This window comes from Manis javanica, chromosome 9 (assembly GCF_040802235.1).
Source record: "Manis javanica isolate MJ-LG chromosome 9, MJ_LKY, whole genome shotgun sequence".
Lineage (NCBI taxonomy): Eukaryota > Metazoa > Chordata > Mammalia > Pholidota > Manidae > Manis > Manis javanica.
The window spans coordinates 100,998,922-101,017,374 of NC_133164.1; the positions used below are offsets into that span (position 1 = coordinate 100,998,922).

The 18,453-nt window shown below is 33.2% G+C and overlaps 1 protein-coding gene and 1 pseudogene across 13 annotated transcripts in view; one reads left to right on the top strand and one right to left on the bottom strand.

Moving 5' to 3' along the window:
- The window catches only part of PIAS2 (protein inhibitor of activated STAT 2), a 135,524-nt gene that overhangs the window by 5,071 nt on the left and 112,000 nt on the right, over positions 1 to 18,453 (bottom strand). For 12 of the 13 annotated variants that reach the window (XM_073213006.1, XM_073212999.1, XM_073213000.1 and 9 more), the window contains 4 exons: positions 13,757 to 13,890; positions 12,068 to 12,239; positions 6,071 to 6,210; positions 1,265 to 1,302 (listed from right to left, as the gene is read on the bottom strand). In XM_073213006.1, coding sequence (XP_073069107.1) covers positions 1,265 to 1,302; positions 6,071 to 6,210; positions 12,068 to 12,239; positions 13,757 to 13,890 — 484 coding nt within the window. Of the gene's footprint in view, positions 1 to 1,264; positions 1,303 to 4,048; positions 4,162 to 6,070; positions 6,211 to 12,067; positions 12,240 to 13,756; positions 13,891 to 18,453 lie in introns of those variants that run through there. The other variant, XM_073213005.1, reaches the window with a different exon arrangement.
- LOC108394865 (small ribosomal subunit protein eS25-like) lies at positions 7,132 to 8,059 on the top strand (annotated as a pseudogene).

Consider the following 18,453-nt stretch of genomic DNA (forward strand, 5'->3'; position numbering starts at 1 on the left):
TTAAAATTAAATAAATTTCTAACTTTCCACTAAAACTGGGTAAAGAATCTGGAAAAAAAGCCCAGAAATTTATTTATAATTTCTATCACCTTTCAGACAGTTTCTGACTGCCTAGTAATAAAAAGGTATTCTTCCTCATTTATAAAATGAATGCTAGATATTAAGTCCTGATATCAATAAGCTCTATGCCTTGAATTCTTATAATACTCATGTTGCAGCCATTTTCCCTCTAACTCTACCCTTTATATGTAATTGGCACATACCTGCACAAGGATAACAGGGATTAAGGGGGAAATATGAGGGTAAAGTAGAACAAATCTAAGAATTCTAAGGAAACCTGGAGGTATAACCTCACCCTCCTCCTGGCTGATCAGGTAAGTCAGCCTGACACTAAGCATGCCAAACAGTACTGTGAAATAAAAATCTTCTATGTTTTCTAAGATATTTTTTTTAAAAAAGGACAGTTCTCATAAAAATCAGTAATATTTTAAGCCTAAAGAATCCATTTACTAGAGAAATATATACTTTTGCTACAGAATTTACTGATATAACCAAGTCAACTGAGGGTGAGAAGAAATTCCTCACTCTGGGCATTGTTACCTTAGGCCCAAATTTGTGGTGCTTGTTTGTGTGATTAGATACAGAGTACTGAAACAGCAGGCTGATACACAAGACCTGTGGGGAGCTGATTCTGCACAGCCTACCAAGCAGCGGCCCATGGTTCTTTATCCTTCCCTACTGTCATCATTCTCTCAAAGTCTCCTCCTTTCTGTTTCGCTTTCCCCTTCCACTTTTCCCATGCCTTTTCTTCCTCTGTTTTGCCTGTTATAAGACTGACAGTCCATGCCCCTGCAAGGTCTTCATGCTGGGACTCTGGAATACTAGTTTCTTACCTCTGACAGAGAAAACAGTAATGATAGAGCAAGTATTTTACAAATTATCTCTGTAAAGTTTTAACTTTCAGTTACCAAGCACTACTTCCTCTCAATTTAATCACTCAAATGCTAGTAAGAAATGCCAACTGATTATTAAACTAAACAAAATGTAATTTAAAACCCAGGTATCAATGCCAAAATATCATAAACTGGAAAATAGCAACTTTATTAGTCAATAAATTTGCAAAATATTTATATAGCACTTCCTTTCCATCAAGTTAAGTAACTGAGAGTTGACTGTCCTGATTTTATGCAACTGGTCATTTTTAGTTAGTATGACATAACCAATAGCCAAATACAAATTAGTTGCTTAAATTCAGGATACATACCTGGGGATCAACTGGAATAAGGGAAAGAAAATCCAAACCTAAAACAAAAATGTTTTGTTAATAGCTGTCTCATATTTTGGAGACAAGAATTATTTCCCAAAGTCATTTTGTATTTATCATTAAGTCATAAAACATTTGGGGCAAGTGCTTACCATTTTGCCGTAGGTAAGTTTTATACCAGGATCAGTGATATTTAATGTGCACAAAACCCAAAAATGAACACATTTCCTGAAAAAACAAAACTGGAAAACCTCCCCCCACAGACTGAAAGGGAGCAGTCCAAAAATTTCCAGAGAAGTAGGACTAGTCAAAGCAAACTTTCCCCCAATCATCACTTAAAAGAATGAGAAGCAATAAAAATGATGCGATAATGATCTGGATTTGGATCATTAAAAAACATACTTAGGCTCTTATGATACTTCACATTTATTTTTTAGAAATACACCACACTGAGCTTCAACTAATGTATCACTTCCTAAACAGATGTCTATTTCATGGTTAGCTCTCTGTCACCCTCTTCCCACATCAAAAGTAGTATACAGTTCGATGCTGTGCACAAAGCAATCAACTGGTAATTACTACTGACTAACAAGCTAAACCTTATCAGGGTTTATAGGGTTATAATCTAATGCAGTTTTCTAAACCAAAGACCTGGGGTTCTCCAATTATGCTTTAGAAACAGGAATGTGTAAAAGGTTCTCAGTAATACTCATTTTGAAATATTACAGTTATAACAATAAATAAGAATTTTCAGGTCTGAAAAGTCTAGCAATTAACTTCAAAGTCAGTTCCCCAAGACCTGTTTGACTGAATTTCAAAGTATTAAAAAAAATAAAATCACATATGCAATAGAGGCCACTAAGGCCAATTTCTATTCAGGTCTATGAATTTTTATAGGCTGGCATTCAATGTCATCTCAAATACAAGTTTGACTGTTATTCAAAACAGAGAATATTAGTGGGAATTATATTTGAAAGTTAATAATTAATGTGATAATTTATAACTCAAAAATTTGTATTTACTCCCTTATAATCTCTAAATAAGGGTATGATTTAAATGCTGATCAAGTCATACAAGCTGTAGCATCAACAACTTGAAAATCCAATTTCTAAAACATTAAAAAAAACTGTTGATATGATTTCTGATCTTGTATGCCTGTCACTGTGATATGACACAGTGGGGTTTAAGACAAAGGACAAAGAGAATCAGAACTTTTCCAATGACTTCCCCATTAAGTTGACAATCAGTAGGTGACATATCCGCGGTAAGCAGAGTTCCTCTTTGCATTAATTATTTTTTTCAATAAATCCTCTGCTTCTGTTGAATAGTAATTCAAAATGTGTCTGGCCCTTATAATACCCTGAGTTTTATTCAACATTTCTATTATTAACTTAGTCACAAAAATAGTTTATTTGGCATACCATTTAATTAACTGGCATAATTTTATTAATTTTTTTTGTTTTGCCTCAAATGATAAAATATTTCTTTTATAGTGGGTTCTGCTTTTTACAGTTTAATTCTGTATGTTCACTTTTAATCTTTGTTGAATCAGTCTATTTGAATAACAAGCTATCTTTATAGAGCTGAAGTACTGATATCTCTGATGAAATACTGTGTATTGAAACAAATCACTCAAAAATGCTTATTTTCTAAATGTTTAACTACTCCCATCTCATAACTTCAACTTAAATGCCCAGGGTTGATAAAATTTTCAAATTGCTTTTGTGGCTCTTAGCACTGGAAGCTACCATCAGGATGCAAAGACATCATATTTTCATTGTTTTAATTCCCAGCTCTTCAGATATACTGTAATTCTCTTTGAAGAGTATTTCATGTGTGCCAGTAGATATAGTCCATTGAAAAAGATTTAGGAGACTTGATAAATCTTTATTTCTTGACACTCATCCAAGGATAACTGAATATGGTGACTTAGACAATGCTATAATTAAATACCTAGAATTTTTCCTAAAACTTTGGCTGAAACTCTAGGCTGTCTCTCTAATATGACACAAATTCCAATAATGTGTTAATGTAAGTATTTTGCACTGAAACCATTTTTTCTCAAACACAACACTGAACTTGGATATAGTATTTCAAATGTTATTTGTTCTAATAAAAATTTTTGAACTCTTATCAGTCTTGTTTTACATTTTAACTATTAAAACTCATATGAAATAGATGAAGTCTCAAGAATAGTGATCACAATGTTAACTGCTTTGTTTTATAAGTTTAGCAAAATGCTATTTTCTTATTTCACAAGTTTCATCTGTAACCATGTGTTGTATTGATGTTTTTATGCCCTCCTAAGTATTTCATGGTTGAAAATGCTCAACTATTTTTAACTAAAAAGCAGGTACTGTTAAAAACTGATGGTATATCCTAAATGTTTTTATTAACACTTATAGTTTTAGATTTTAAATGCTTCTTTATGTGAAACTGACTTTGAATGTCTTATTTCTAACATTTTCCTTACTTGAGCCATTTTTTAACTAAAAAGCAGGTATTGTTAAAAACTGATGGTACATTCTGAATGTTTTTATTGACACAGTTTTAGATTTTAAATGCTGCTTTATGTGAAACTGACTTTGTATATCTTATTTCTAACACATTTTCTTTGCTTGAGCCATGAACTTTAACAAAACATGATTGCTACATGATTAAATATGTAAATGTTTAGCACTTGCAAATTTTAATGATACAACTTTTGAGAGCACCATTCGCACCTGACAATATGGCACTAGCAATAATAAGGCAGTCATATGTTTTCTTGAAATAATCAAGCTGTTTTCCATTCCATAAATACAAATTATTTGTTTTATTTTGTATTCACTGTTGCACAGTATCAGAAGATGTTCCAAGCTGCAGTTCATTATTAATATCATTTCTTCTTTGTTCTCCTGCAGATTCAGAAGATTCATATTTATGATATTTAAAAGAAATGTTAAGAAATGTATTAAAACTTTGTCATCTCTCCATTCTTGGTGTTCTATTTAATATTTTATTATAAATTATTAAATTTATAAGTATAAAAACTCTGTACAATGACTACATAAAAACTCCCAAAATAATTACTAATTACAAAAGAGCATGTTAACAAGAAAACCAAAGTAAAAACTAAACTATTTAGATGTAGTAATTGCTACATAATTCATAGATTATGATAAATTGGTAATTCTAAAATACAACACAGATCCTATTCTATTCAGTTTATCGACTGGTAAAGAAAGCATTTCAACATTTTAATAACCAGTATCACCATACTGGTTTATATTGGCTAAACAAATATTAGTCCTGCATGTTAGCCTTGGTTCCTTAATACCAGCTTGAAATGTGTCTTACAAAATACATGGTTAACATATTTTACTGCATTTTCTCAAATATGCACATTTTACAAAAGTATTCTCACTTTAACCTCAAATTTTGAAATAACGTAAATTCTCCAAAATTAAAAATTCATGTAGACTCACATAATTTGAAAACTAACAGAGCAATCGTGTCTATTGCCAAATGGTCAAGGTCACTTTTAGTAAAAAAATGTCTATTTTTTTTTCAGGATTACTTTTTATTTCAAGGTCTTCAGGAAATGAATACTTCTGGAATGCTCGTTTATATCATACTAAGAAGATGTGTTGACACATTTCAACTTCACTTGAAACTAGCCAAGTTTAATTAAAGCAAAACATGGCAGTTAGAAATTAAGGATCTCCAAGTTTCCATTTGTCTTAAGAACCATGAAACTTCACCTGTACCTTAGCATCTAGTTTTGTATAGAATACTTGGTGCTAGCTGGGTTTATGAGCAATTTTTGAAAATATCAATTCCCTAAGTACATATGAATAAAAACATATTTAAGAGATTTAAAAATTTTTGATGGATACTATTTTTAGTCTCTTCTTTTCCATTAAATTTTATTTGAATGATCTGAACGTTCAAGTGGCAAAATTACATGGGCCAGATAACACAACCATCAACCATTTCAACAACACAAACTTTGCCTAAGATAATATATACTGTGCTAAGAGGGATAAGAATAATAAACAATAGGTTGCATTAACTTCATAAATTTAGAAAAGAAAATAACAGGAGAGAATTAATTTCACTAAAAGGGCCCTTCAGAGGAAGAGAAGTCATGAATATAAGAGGCATTGGTTCTAACTTGCTCATATTTGAATGACTAAAAATGTCTGCAAAAACAATGGCTATGGAGAGATGGAAGAAGACTGGGGGTGGTGGGGAGTCTAAAAATTTTACAATATGGCCTTGGTTGCATAAGTATTGGTATTAATTCAAGCACCTTGCATTTTTTAAATGTTGAGTTAACATGCATATATTAAGATATTGCTAAATATTGAGCAGTGTTCTGGGGAAACAGCTGGTAGATACTATTTTTACAGGGGAAAAAAAACCCATGGAGGAAAGCTGATACGCAAAGTGACCTCACTGTACACCAGTATGATCTGAAGTTGTGATGGGCTACCATGAGAGTATGAGAAAAAAAACTCTCCCTAACCTGTGAAGCTTCTATGAAAAGTAAGTGAAGAAAAAGTCTCTGTGAGGGAGAATAAACTCCATAAAATGTTCCTAGTACCCTACTTTATTTCCTATCATCAAGAATCTATAGACTGCTCTGTAGTTAAATGATAGGAATTAAAAATGATGTATTAAGACAGTACCTTTACATGAACACTTCAAATTTCCTTAGCATTTCTATTTAAACTTTAAAAACTATTTTTGCTCCACAGATTAAGACTAAAAATATATGAGAAAATTTGATAATAAAACAAAATGAAGCATCTCTTCACATACCTGGCAAATCTGATGACATGCTTGATATTGGCGTGTGGTGGAATGGTACTGAGTAGTCTGTTAATGAAGGCGGAATAGCAGCAGGATCAACCGAAGTCACACTGGGCACCCTTACAGAAGATGGCTGATACATGAGAACCCTGTTTTAAATAGCATGGGAGATTACAAACAATCTGGCTGTTAATCCACAGAAGAGCTGCACCACTGGGCATGCTCAGTCATAAACTCACTGAGTTTCAGCACAACTACACACCACTTCACTCTACTCTCCTTTCCTAACAGTCTTCATTTTAACAGGAACATATGTTGGCTCTCAACAGCAGCTGTGACTTAAGAGCAAGTTGGCATTAAAACATAATGTACAGTGCTGGGGTAACTACATAACTTCATCCACAAATAGAAATATGCTTTACAAAGCTTTTACTAATATATATGTAACATATTGTGCATATTGGTAATATTATCTGTAAGGAAGTTTAGAAATAAAATAGAGGATTCCTAAAATCGTATTTAAATCATGGCATCTTTACCAGTGAAGCTACTTACTACAGCTCAACTAGAATTTCTTCCACTCTAACTTGAATTGTGTTGATTACTAGCAATTTTATCTAGGAATCCCTTGAACAAACACAGTTAATCCTAAAGCCAACTAAACTGATGAGAACAGGCAGTAATCAGACATTAGAATAAGATGATACTCAGAATTTAAAATATCCAGAAATTAAAATGTCAGCTACCATGACACCGTCTATTCTTCTAAGAGGGTTTATGACTTTGAAATAGCTGTTCATGCTACTAAAAATACAAATTAAAGATACATTATATACTTTTTAGTTGGTATTTTATATGTATAGACTATATATAATTCTAACTTTATAATTTTGAAGAACCAGTGTAATTAATGTATTTTTTTAAAAGTTCAGGAATAAAGAGAAATGATTTTTCATTCTTCCTATTTAACCTTCATTTTCACTTAGCCTAGGTTAAGAAATTAGGACTTCACAAGAAACACATCTTGAATGCACAAAAAAAACTAGGCAGTGTTATGGACCCTGGGGCTGATGGTGGCCATCTTTTTGTCTGACATCTCAGCAAGGCTGCATGGCAGCAGCTGCTCTCCAAGTTTCATTATTCCACTCAAGGATAACAAGAAGAAAGATGCCCAGAAGTCAACCAAAAAAGACAAAAAACCCCAGTGAACAAATCTGGGGGCAAGGCCAAAAAGAAGTGGTCCAAAAGCCAAATTCAGGACAAGCTCAATAACCTAGTTTTGTTTGACAAAGCCACATAAGACAAACTCTGTAAGGATGTTTTCAACTATAAGCTTATAACCCCAGCTGTTGTCTCTAGAGACTGAAGATTCATGGTTCCCTGGCAGCCCCTTAGTAAAGGTCTCATTAAACTGGTTTCAAAGTACAGAGTTCAAATGGTCTACACCAGAACACCAAGGGTGGAGATTCCCTTGCTACTAGTAAAGATGCATGAACAAGTCCTACCATTTATACAATTTAAAAACTAAAACTTTATTAAGTAAAAAAAATAAGGGAGGGTAAGGACACAGAGACATTAAGGTTAACATCCCAAAAGCACTGCCAGTAAACTACAGTAAGCCTAATGGGAGAGGCAGAGAATTCTGCGCCTGTAAGGGACCATTACAAAAATGAAGAAAGTAAAACTGACAGAAACTCAAAAGTAGGACGGTGGTTACAAAGCTACACTGAGATGACAACTAGTAACTCTAGATGTATTCTACTGTGATGAAACACTTCCTGTCATTGTGCAGACTATCAAATACTAGTAGTAAGAATTGATGATAAAATTGAATGACTCTCTTCATACTCTGAACAACTAACAAAACTGTTTCATTACCTCAATTTAAATCTCAAACCATTTAAATAATCACAACCTATTTAGACACTGGAGTCCTTCTGAAACTGGTCTGCATTATGGCATAAGGATCTTTGTCTAGCTATTACTGTGCTATTTGTCAAAAATATGGATGATACTGGAAATGTGCAAAACAAAGTCATCTTGAAAGTACATAAGTGGCTGTGTTGGCAACTGTGTTAATCTCAGAACACTGAATAAGAAACACAGGTCAGAGTTTGGATATCTTAAAACTGATCAATGTAAGAGACACAGGAATATAATGTGCTCAAGAAAATAACATAAGCCTGGTATTTCAAAACACATTTTCCAGTGACAGATGAAGATGGAAGGAAGTCATCTTCTGAAGAGTTACCAGCCTAGCTTATAATCAGGAGGTCTCTTTGCCTCCAGTGTTACCTGGAGACCTAAAACAAGTGTGAGTTGAGCAAGGTTAGAAAAGGAAGACTCTGGAAGGGCAAACAGAGATCTTAGGATGAGATTAAATAAGGATGTTATATTAAGCACATCTTTTTCTGGACATTTGAAAACAGTGGTCCTCCTACAGGGGTGAAAGTAGAACTCACCAAAATTGTTTTCAAATTACACATGATCATACCTCCCAAACAAAAATGTGTATCAGAAACTGAGGGACGGTGCACAAGGAGTAAGGAGAGACTGGTATGTTTGTGCTAAGGAGGTGGCTAAAAAAATGGCTCAATTATTCTGACTGCCTCTCAGTATTATTATCTTAATAATACACACACACACATTTTAAGAGGCAAGCTTTTGAAAATAGGTATATGTGTGTGTGTATATATACACTCATACACAATTTCACTTATTTTAAAAAGTTCCGAATTAAATGTACATTTAATTTATCACTTTTTCTCTAACACTGAAAGAAACTAAAAGAAAACTTTCAGGTTTACAAAACAAGGACAATGCCTGACTTCCTCCTGTTCCCTTCTCCTTTGATCAAACTCACACTGGAGATTATTTTCTTTCATCTTGATCTTGAATTGACCCTTCAACTTGGATCAGATTTATAGGAAACAACAACATTTTCCTCCCTGGGCCCCTCACTTACATCTGTCATCACAGTAACATCTAATTATTGCATATATTCTGTTCTCATAACATGAACTTTTAAGTTATTAAATAACTTTGTTTCTTCAATACAAAATGTCACAGAATGTGAAAATGTCAAAATCCAATGAGGGTACAAATTACTAAATGAACACCTAAAACCTCAGCAAACACCTGAAAAACTAAGCTATTTAATGTAAGTTAGTTTCTATTACCTGAACTTTGCGACTGTTAACACAAATTCAACTAGGATTATGAAATTATATACTGGTAGATTTTTACTTTAATCAGAATCTTCACAAGGACCACATTCAGAAAGGTACATGATTCTAACACAAAGGCAAATGATGCCTATGTGAAAAACAGATGTATTTTAGTATCTGGAATAACAGGACCATGGAGAAATTGTCTTATGTAATTGAGGGTATAGAAATGCAATACTATAAAGTAACAAATTTTTATAAGTTTTAAAATGTGTTACTCTCTCCTTGTAGGACTGGCAAATACACAGGCATATATATACATTATGCATGTGTACATATATAACTTAAATATTTATACCTTTACCCCTAATACCATAGCACAAAAGTAAACTTGTCAAATGCTACTAGACAGCAAATACTAGTATTCTAGGCTATGTACTGGGGATCACCGAATTCTTCATACTTGGCCCAGATTCAGATGTCTGAAATGGATTAACACTGCAAAAACTTGATTATTTATCTGCAAACCTGAAATTCAGTGTGTTCTCACTTTATGATCATGAAAATATAAAAAAAGATTGAATTTTGCTATACCTATTTCTAATGATTCTTAATCCACAGAAGTAAGTATTCATCTCTATTCTTTGTTTCCTGTCTTTAGAATATCTCCTTATTAATATGACAAAGCAATCACTCAATTTCCAGGAGTGGAAATAGGAGCATAACATTTAAAATTTTCTTTTAATGTAGAAAAATATCAGAGGTTGTCTAAAAGTTTAGATGAAGGTGCCAGTTTCTTCTGATAGGTACTATATGAGTGCATTAAGGACTACAGTAGGTATGCAAGCAAAGAGGCTAGGATTACCATTAAAATGTTAATAGTGGTCAACCTTTATGCAGAATGTATTTTACTTCTTGGTGTTTTGCAAAGCTGTTCATAAGAATAATTTTTAATAAAATAATACCTATTAAAAAATAACTGTTCACATAATTTCTAGAACATAACTTAAGTTTTCCTGGTTTCTCATTCTCTCATTTACTTACTATCCTGACCAACGAGTCCTATGATAGCTTTCCACAGCAAAGGAAAACCATAAAAATTCTAGATGCTGAGCCCAACAGAGGTTATGAAAAGAATGACCAAAAACCAGACTACAAAAAGTCTAAGAGTTGAAAGGGTTTACAGAGCTGATATAACCATAGCATGAGTCTCCATTATGACACCGCAACTGGTGGTATCCACTCTACCTTAACACAGAAAATGTGATTTTAGCACAAAACATCAACTTTCTCAGTGTTCAGAAAGCTCCAATGGAAAGTTCTTCCATGTATCTTTCCTCCACTGGAATTAGAGCTACCAAATAATATAATGAAAATAAACTTAATCCAGTTAAACCAGTAACTCCCTTTTAAAAACAACAAGATAGCTTCCTGACTTAACAGCTTCAGTCCTTAGACCCATTCATCCACCATGCTACAGTTCTAGACATTTTACATAAATAGAATTATCCTCTCAGTGTACTTTTGCAGTGTTCTTTTTTAATAGTTACTTTTTAAGCCAGGAGAATTAACCCTCTTTTGTGTTGTCTTTTTCACTGTTAAAATACTTACATTTCCAGATATGATATACACATCATAGTAAGGGTGTATATTTTCTTTTACCCATTTAATTAGAATGAGGTTTTTGGGGGTTTTTTTTGTTTTTGTAGTGGAACAGAAAATGAGAAAAGCCTTCAAATGGTTTTTTTTGGGGGGGGCATGCCCATCATTTATTGCTCCTTTCAGACAATTTGGTTGGCACTTCTAGAATTTAAATGATAAGCAAAATTTGAAAAGAAGATCAACTGCTGCCTAGATGTAGGGTGCAAATGGCAATTATCTGCAAATAAACATGAGGGAAGCTTATTGGGTGTTGTAAATATTGTACAACTGAATTGGGAAGGTAATTATACAGCTCTATGAATTTACTAAAATCACCGAATTGTGCTGATTTTACTTAATACTTAAATACAACTGAATACTTAAAATGGGAATTATGTCCCAATAAGCCATTAGAAAAAATAAGTGTACTGAGAAGCAAAAAAGACAAGAATGTCACACTCAAGTTTAAAACATGTTCAAAGGACGTCAACAGAACCCTCTGCTACTTTCTCACAGGTCCCCAAATTTCTAAGTACCTACTGTTAAATATACCTGTCACTTACAATAGGCGAGCAATGGCTCTGGCAGGTGAAGCATAAAGAACACAATGCTATAATGCATTTACTTGCCCATATTTTGCCCTATAGAGGGTGAGAAGGGGAGGCCATCAATTTTTACTGAGAAACTACCATGTGCCTGACACTGAGACTAAGCTTATATATTATCTTCCTGAAACCTGAAAATAATCTTATGAGGTAGGCATTATTTAACACCATTACAGAACAGAAGGAGGAGGCTCAAACAAATAATTCACCCAAGATCACAGAATAAGTAATGGCATCAAAATTGGAATTCACACTTGCCAGCTTCCTAATTCCACTCTATTACACCAGGCTTTCTCATGTTGGTCGGTGATGCCAAATTTACTCCTTAGAAATAGGTTCAAGAAAAAGACAAAAATTATCAAATATGCAATAAATATTTAGACAGGAGAAGATTCCAACTTTTACTTCCCTGAAGTGTGTATAGTTTCTTCATCAAAATTTGCTTTCCTCTTAACAACGTGCTCACTTGAAAATATTTCAATGAAACAAAGACAAATTAAAATAGCCTTCTAATGTTATGTAACTCTCAACCCTAGCCCAAGAACAGTTAGTTCCAAGGGTAATAAACAATAGTGAACTATAAATTAACAAACCCTTTGGTTGGGCTGCTTTGAGTTTCTGACATAAAGATGCATTTCCTTTTGGCAGGAGGGTCTTCCTCTTCATCAGAAGAGCTTTCTATTGTTAGGTCAATAATATCCACTTTCTTCTTGCTTGCCTCACTGGCTACAGTCATTGAACAAGGCTTACTGAGGACACTTGAACCTGCATGTAGGGAACAGAGGAGGAAAAAAAATCAAAGGTGTCCCACAAATGAACTATAGCCATAAATGTCTTCACTGTGCAGCATGTCCAGGAGAATACACAGCCAGTAAAGACACATACCCTATCCCATGGACATATATCAACTAACTCCAGATATCTGTCTGTAAAATGACTATTTACCTGGGGAGACAGGGTGAGCTGTTTGCCTTGAGAGAGGGTCAAAAACCTTCCAATGGCATGCTCTTAGTAGTCATTGCCCCATATTGCCAAGTATCTGCACAGGGCCTGCTGCTCATGCTGTCTGCCAAGATAAGCAGTCATTTTTTAGTCAGATGTCTGGAGTTAGGAGCTGGTCTCCTGCCATGGACAAGAGTCTGTGGCCCCACTGGCTGTGTATACTCACAGATAGGTGGCAGTGTTAAGTGAGAATTAGGTACTTCTACTCTTCCAAAGCAATGGTGCTCATATCAAAGACAGTATAGGCTCTTCACCATAAGCCAGAAAGTGATATATATTTTCACCTTGATAAACTGAAAGAAACTCCAAACTTCTCACTTAAGTTATTCAGACATTTAAAGTCTTCTCATCAGTCATCTCCTAATCATTTAGGTTCTCCTTTATGCCCACTGTGATAGTCTCATACACTGTATGTTCTTACCATTTCCCAGAAGTGTAATTTACGGAGCAGAAAATGATTGCTCCTTGGTAATGGAAAAGCAGCAGCAACTAACTAACTACTCCACTGTTTTTCTCAAGATGGGGAAAACCTTGACCATTCCACTCATTCTACAGGTGGTTCAGTAACAATCACATGAGAATGACCAATACTGACAAACCCTGTATTTTTCCTCTCTTCTTATTCTGAGCACCTATTATTCATGGCATTGTTGGAATGGTACCATAGCAGAAAACTCAAATGCCAGCCAGTGGCCTATGTCAGATAAACAGAAACTTTACATTTACCCATGGGATTTAATTACTCAAAGTATACTTAGTTTCCCAACCCTGTGGACAGGTAAAGGGAATTGAAGGCTAAGTATACATCGTAGGTATAACAAAGGCAACCTTGAAATTCGTTCCCACAAAGAAATGGAAACAATGTGTTTACTTTTTTAGCAACTAAACTGTGACCACCTCCCAGACCCTGATGCAGTTTCTGGAACCACACTTCTACTTGGGATATCCCAACAGGTACTCAAAAAACAATTCTAAAAAACTCCCCTTAGAAATGTCCTTTACAACTTTTCATTTTATAACAAACACAATATTCTAAAATGATTTTAGGTAATTGTTTCATTCAATTTACATATGAAAAATACTATTAAAAGGCTGATTATAAGATGGTATGAACTTTATCACATATCTTAAGAATAAAAAGTACTTGGGGGAAATTACATATGTAACAGAAGATCAAAAGATAAAGGTAGCAAACAGTTCTAAATGCGGTGGCCTAAGTGAGACAAAGATAATGTTGCATGAGTCTATTGCTTTGCTCTCAGCTACCATTTTTCACATACTTTCTATTTTTGTACAAGGTTGGCTGGATACTTTCATAGCTTCCTTCTTCGGTCTCATTGGACACCAAGAACCATCTTCTTGGAATTTGATCTCATCCACATCAGAACAGTCATTGAGAATTTCCATAAAAAGCCTATAAATCAAGTAAGAAGTACAGATATGTAATTAATGGCTGTGTTCAAAGGTGAAATAAAGTATTTTACTACTTTGGAGGCAAAAGTAATGTTATCTCTTTTATTTTGTATTTTAATACATCAACACTTTATAACTACTATTACATCCTCTTCCTCCTGGGTTTTAGATTTTTTAATGGGCAACTAAAGACTTAAACAACTGAATAACATCTAAAAAATCAATGGCTAAACAAAAAAAGACACCTGGAGCCCCCTAGCTGGATGGAACTGGCAGTAATGAACAACAAACACACACAAAAAAGCATAAACAAAATTTATTATGCAAAAAATAAGCTTATCAAGAAAAAAGAATCATGGGGTGGGAGGGGGGGGAATAGGAATATAAACAGTCTCAATAAATTTAAAATAACTCAGAGCATGTTCTTTGACCAAAATGAAATTAAACTTGAAATCATCATCAGAAAAGTATCTGGAAAATCCCCAAATATTTGGAAACTAAACAATCCATGCAGCAAAGAAAATACAAAATACAAATTAAAAAGTATTCTGAATTGAATGCAAATGAAAATACAGTATTTGGGGAAGGTAGATACAAGATTAGAGGAAAATTTATAACCCTAATCTTCCCATATTAGGAAAGGACTCAAATCAATAACTTCAGCTTTTACCTAAATGAAAGAAAAAAAAAAAAGCAAATTAAAATGAAAGTAAACTGGAAAAGGGAGTAACAGAACAGAAATAAATAAAATAGAAAAATAGAGAAAAATCAATGAAACCAAAAAGCTGGTACTTTAAAATATAACTACAAAACTTCTAGTCAGACTTAAGTTCATTCAAAAAGAAATAGATAACCTAAGGAGCCTTTTACCTATTAAAGAAAATGAATTTGTAGTTAAAAACTTCACAACAAAGGAAATTCCAGACCCAATCATCTTCATTAGGGAATTCTACCAAATACGGAGGAGACATAATACCAGTACTTCCCAACTCAATATAAAAGGCCAGCATTACTCTGACACTAAAACCAGACAAGGACATTACAAGAAAAGAACTGACCAACTCTTATGAATTTGTCAAAACAAGCCTAACAATGAATAAAAATGCTTATAAATCAGGACCAAGTGGGTTTATCCCCAGAATGAAAGGTTAGTTTAATATCTGAAAGCCAATCAATGTAAATCATGTTAACAGACTTGTCAGTTCAAAACAGCAAGACAAAGAAATAAAAGGTATCCAGATCAGAAAGGAAGAAGTAAAACTATCTTTATTCATAAACAACATTACTGTCTATATAAAGTATCTTGTTTTCTACAATAAAAGTACTAGAACTACAAAGTGAGTTTAGTAAAATTTCAGGATGTGACAGCAATATACAAAAATCAACTGTATTTCTACTTATAAGCAAACACTAGAAATTGTAAAATACTGTAAAAAATATGAAATACTTAAAAGAGATGAACTGGACATAAGGAATATAAGACCAACATACTGGGAACTACCAAACATTACTGAGACCTAATTAACTAAATGAATATATTTAGACTCAATATTGTTATAGCCACCCTTAACAAATCTACAGATTGAATGCAATACAAATCAGGTTTATGTCTGACAAGCCAATTCCAAAATCTGCAATGAAATGCAGATCTATAATACCCAAAATAATTTTGAATAAGAACAAAAAGTTGGAAAACCTATATTACCATGTTTTCCAGAGAGCACAGCATTGATAGAAATACAGAATGGAACATATAAATCCATATATGGCCAGCTGACTTTAAAAAGGTGAAAAGCAATTCAATGAGAAAAATCTTTTTAACAAGGGTGGTAGCACTCATGACCATACAAAAAAAAAACCCCAAAACAAACAAAAAACCCTGATCCTTATTCTCACACCATATACAAAAATTAATTTGATAGGGTAACAGACCTAAATGTAAAATTAAATTATAAAACTCTTATAAAAGACAGTATAGAGAAAATCTTTGTGACCTCGGTTAGGGAAAGTATCTTAATATGATACCAAAAACACAATACATCGAAGTAAACCTTGATAAATTGGCCTTCATCCAAATTAAGAACTGCTCATTGACACTGTTAAGAGATTGAAAAGATAAAATGGCAGAAAACATTTGCAAATCACGTATCTGGTAACAGACATGGATCAAGAATATATGAAGAACTATCAAAACTCAGTAATATGAAAACAAATTACCTATTAAAAAATGGACCAAAGTTTATACAGCCACTTCTCCAAAAAAGATATGCATATAATAAATAAACGCACAAAGAGATGCTCAATATAAGTCATAAGGGAAATACAAATTAATCCACAATGATGTGCCACGGTATTACAGCACTAGAGTATCTAAAATTAAAACCATACCAAATGTTGGTCACATGTGGAGGAAATGGATCTTTCATATACTGCTAGTAGAAATATAAAATATGTTTTTATATTTATAACCACTTTGGAAAAGTTTGGTAATTTCTTTAAAGTTATGCATATATCAAGTATTGTGACCAAGGAATTCACGCCTAGGTATTTATCCAAGATAAATTAAAAACAACAGTCCATACAAACACTTGGACATGAATGTTCATAGTAGCTTTATTTGCCCAAGACTAGAAACAATCTATCAATAAGTGAATTGATAAACTGTGGTATATCTATACAATGGAATGTCACTCAACAATAAAAATGAACAAACTATTGGTATATGCAAAAACATGTATGAATCTTAAAATAGCATAGTAAATAAAATAAGCTAGACAAAGAAGCACATACTTTATGATTCTATTCACATAAAATTCTAGGAAATTTTAAACTAATCTATAGAAACAGCACAGCAGTGTTTGCATCAGGGTACACAGTGAGAAGATGACATCAGAAAGATGAGAAAACTTGTATGGGTGCTGCTGGATACATTCATTACTTTGATTGTTACAATGATTTCACAGGTGCATATATAGGTCAAAATGTATCAAATCGAATACTTTACATATGGGCAGTCCTTATACCTCAACAAAATGATAAAAATGAATAAAGAAAAGTCCTTCCTTAGAAGATGTAATATTTTAAATAGGTTTCTTTTCCCCAATTATCCTGAATATGTAACAATTCCAATTAAAATCCAAACAGGATCACTTTGTGTAATTTGAGACCACTTTTATTAAAGTGAGTATGTCAGAATAATATTGTTCTGTGATAATAGTAAAGAAATTCTGAAACATATGGTCTAGGAGATCATAACAGAACCCAACAATCAAAATAGTTTTGTGCCAACCAATACTTTGATCAATGAAGCAAATAGCAGTTCAGAAATTAACACTAGTGTAGTAAGTATGTGTTAAACTATAGAAGCAGTAACTTAAATCCATGGGAGAGATTATTAATAAATGTTGTGAGACTATTAACAGTCAGGTGGTAGGGCAGAGTGATCCTACCTTATTGAGAGCACCTATTCCCATGATATAAGCAACTTATTCTCAAATGGTTCAAATGAACTGTGAATATAATACAGAATGACCCCTTATACATCAAAGAAAAAGATGACCACCACAAGGAAATATGAAAATAAAGGAATATTAAGAGGCAATTCAATGAGGAAATTAGTAAAGGCATTTTAAAAATAAGATTTATTATGATAAGGCTGATCAAAAGACTGAGAAGTGGGCTTCTAATACACTACTGGCAGAAAGGTGAAATAACTTACTGGGAGACTAAAAGATTTACTCCTTCTGGAAGGCACCTTAATAATAAATAGTAAAAGCCTTAAAATTGTACATTCTCTTTGATTCAGCATTTCACTTTCTAAGAACTTGAAAAAGTCCATAGATGTACACAAAGAAAAACAGCTTCAAAATCATTCATATTATAAGGCAACTTAAAATAGAAAAAGTAGAAGCAAATAATATAGACAATAATAGAACAAATATTTCAATGATTAGTAATACACCCATATAATGGAAAGGGGCATGACATAAACAACTTATTCACAAATGGTTCAAATGAATTCTGAAAATAGTAATACTCATTATTTTTCTCTCTACACACATGCACACAGCAAAAATGAGTATATAAGAGGGAATGTGATAAAAATTCAGCAGGATGTTAACGATGCAATTGGCTCAAAGTTACACAGGAAGTTCTTTGTGCTGCAACTTCTTTATAAGTTTAAAATTATTTCAAAATAAGTCAAAAAGATTTAAGGAGTTAGAACTCAGGAAAGCACAACTTTATAGAGAGAAAACTGAAAGCTGCATTCACTCTACATCACCTCATTCCTCTCTACAGTAAAACTCTTAAAACTTAAACAGAAATGCTGTACAAATACCTTTGAAGACCTAGGATATTTCTCACTCTGAGTGAAAATCATATGTACATACAAGTCATTCTGTATGTACATATAAAGTATGACTTTAATGTTTTTCATAGATCAATAACAATTACCACCACAGACTGGAATGTTGACAGTTTTAATCTTTTCATTAGTTACTTTTTAATCTTACAGTGGTGCATGGATATCTACATTTTTTTAAAGTGTGATTTGAAAAAAAGG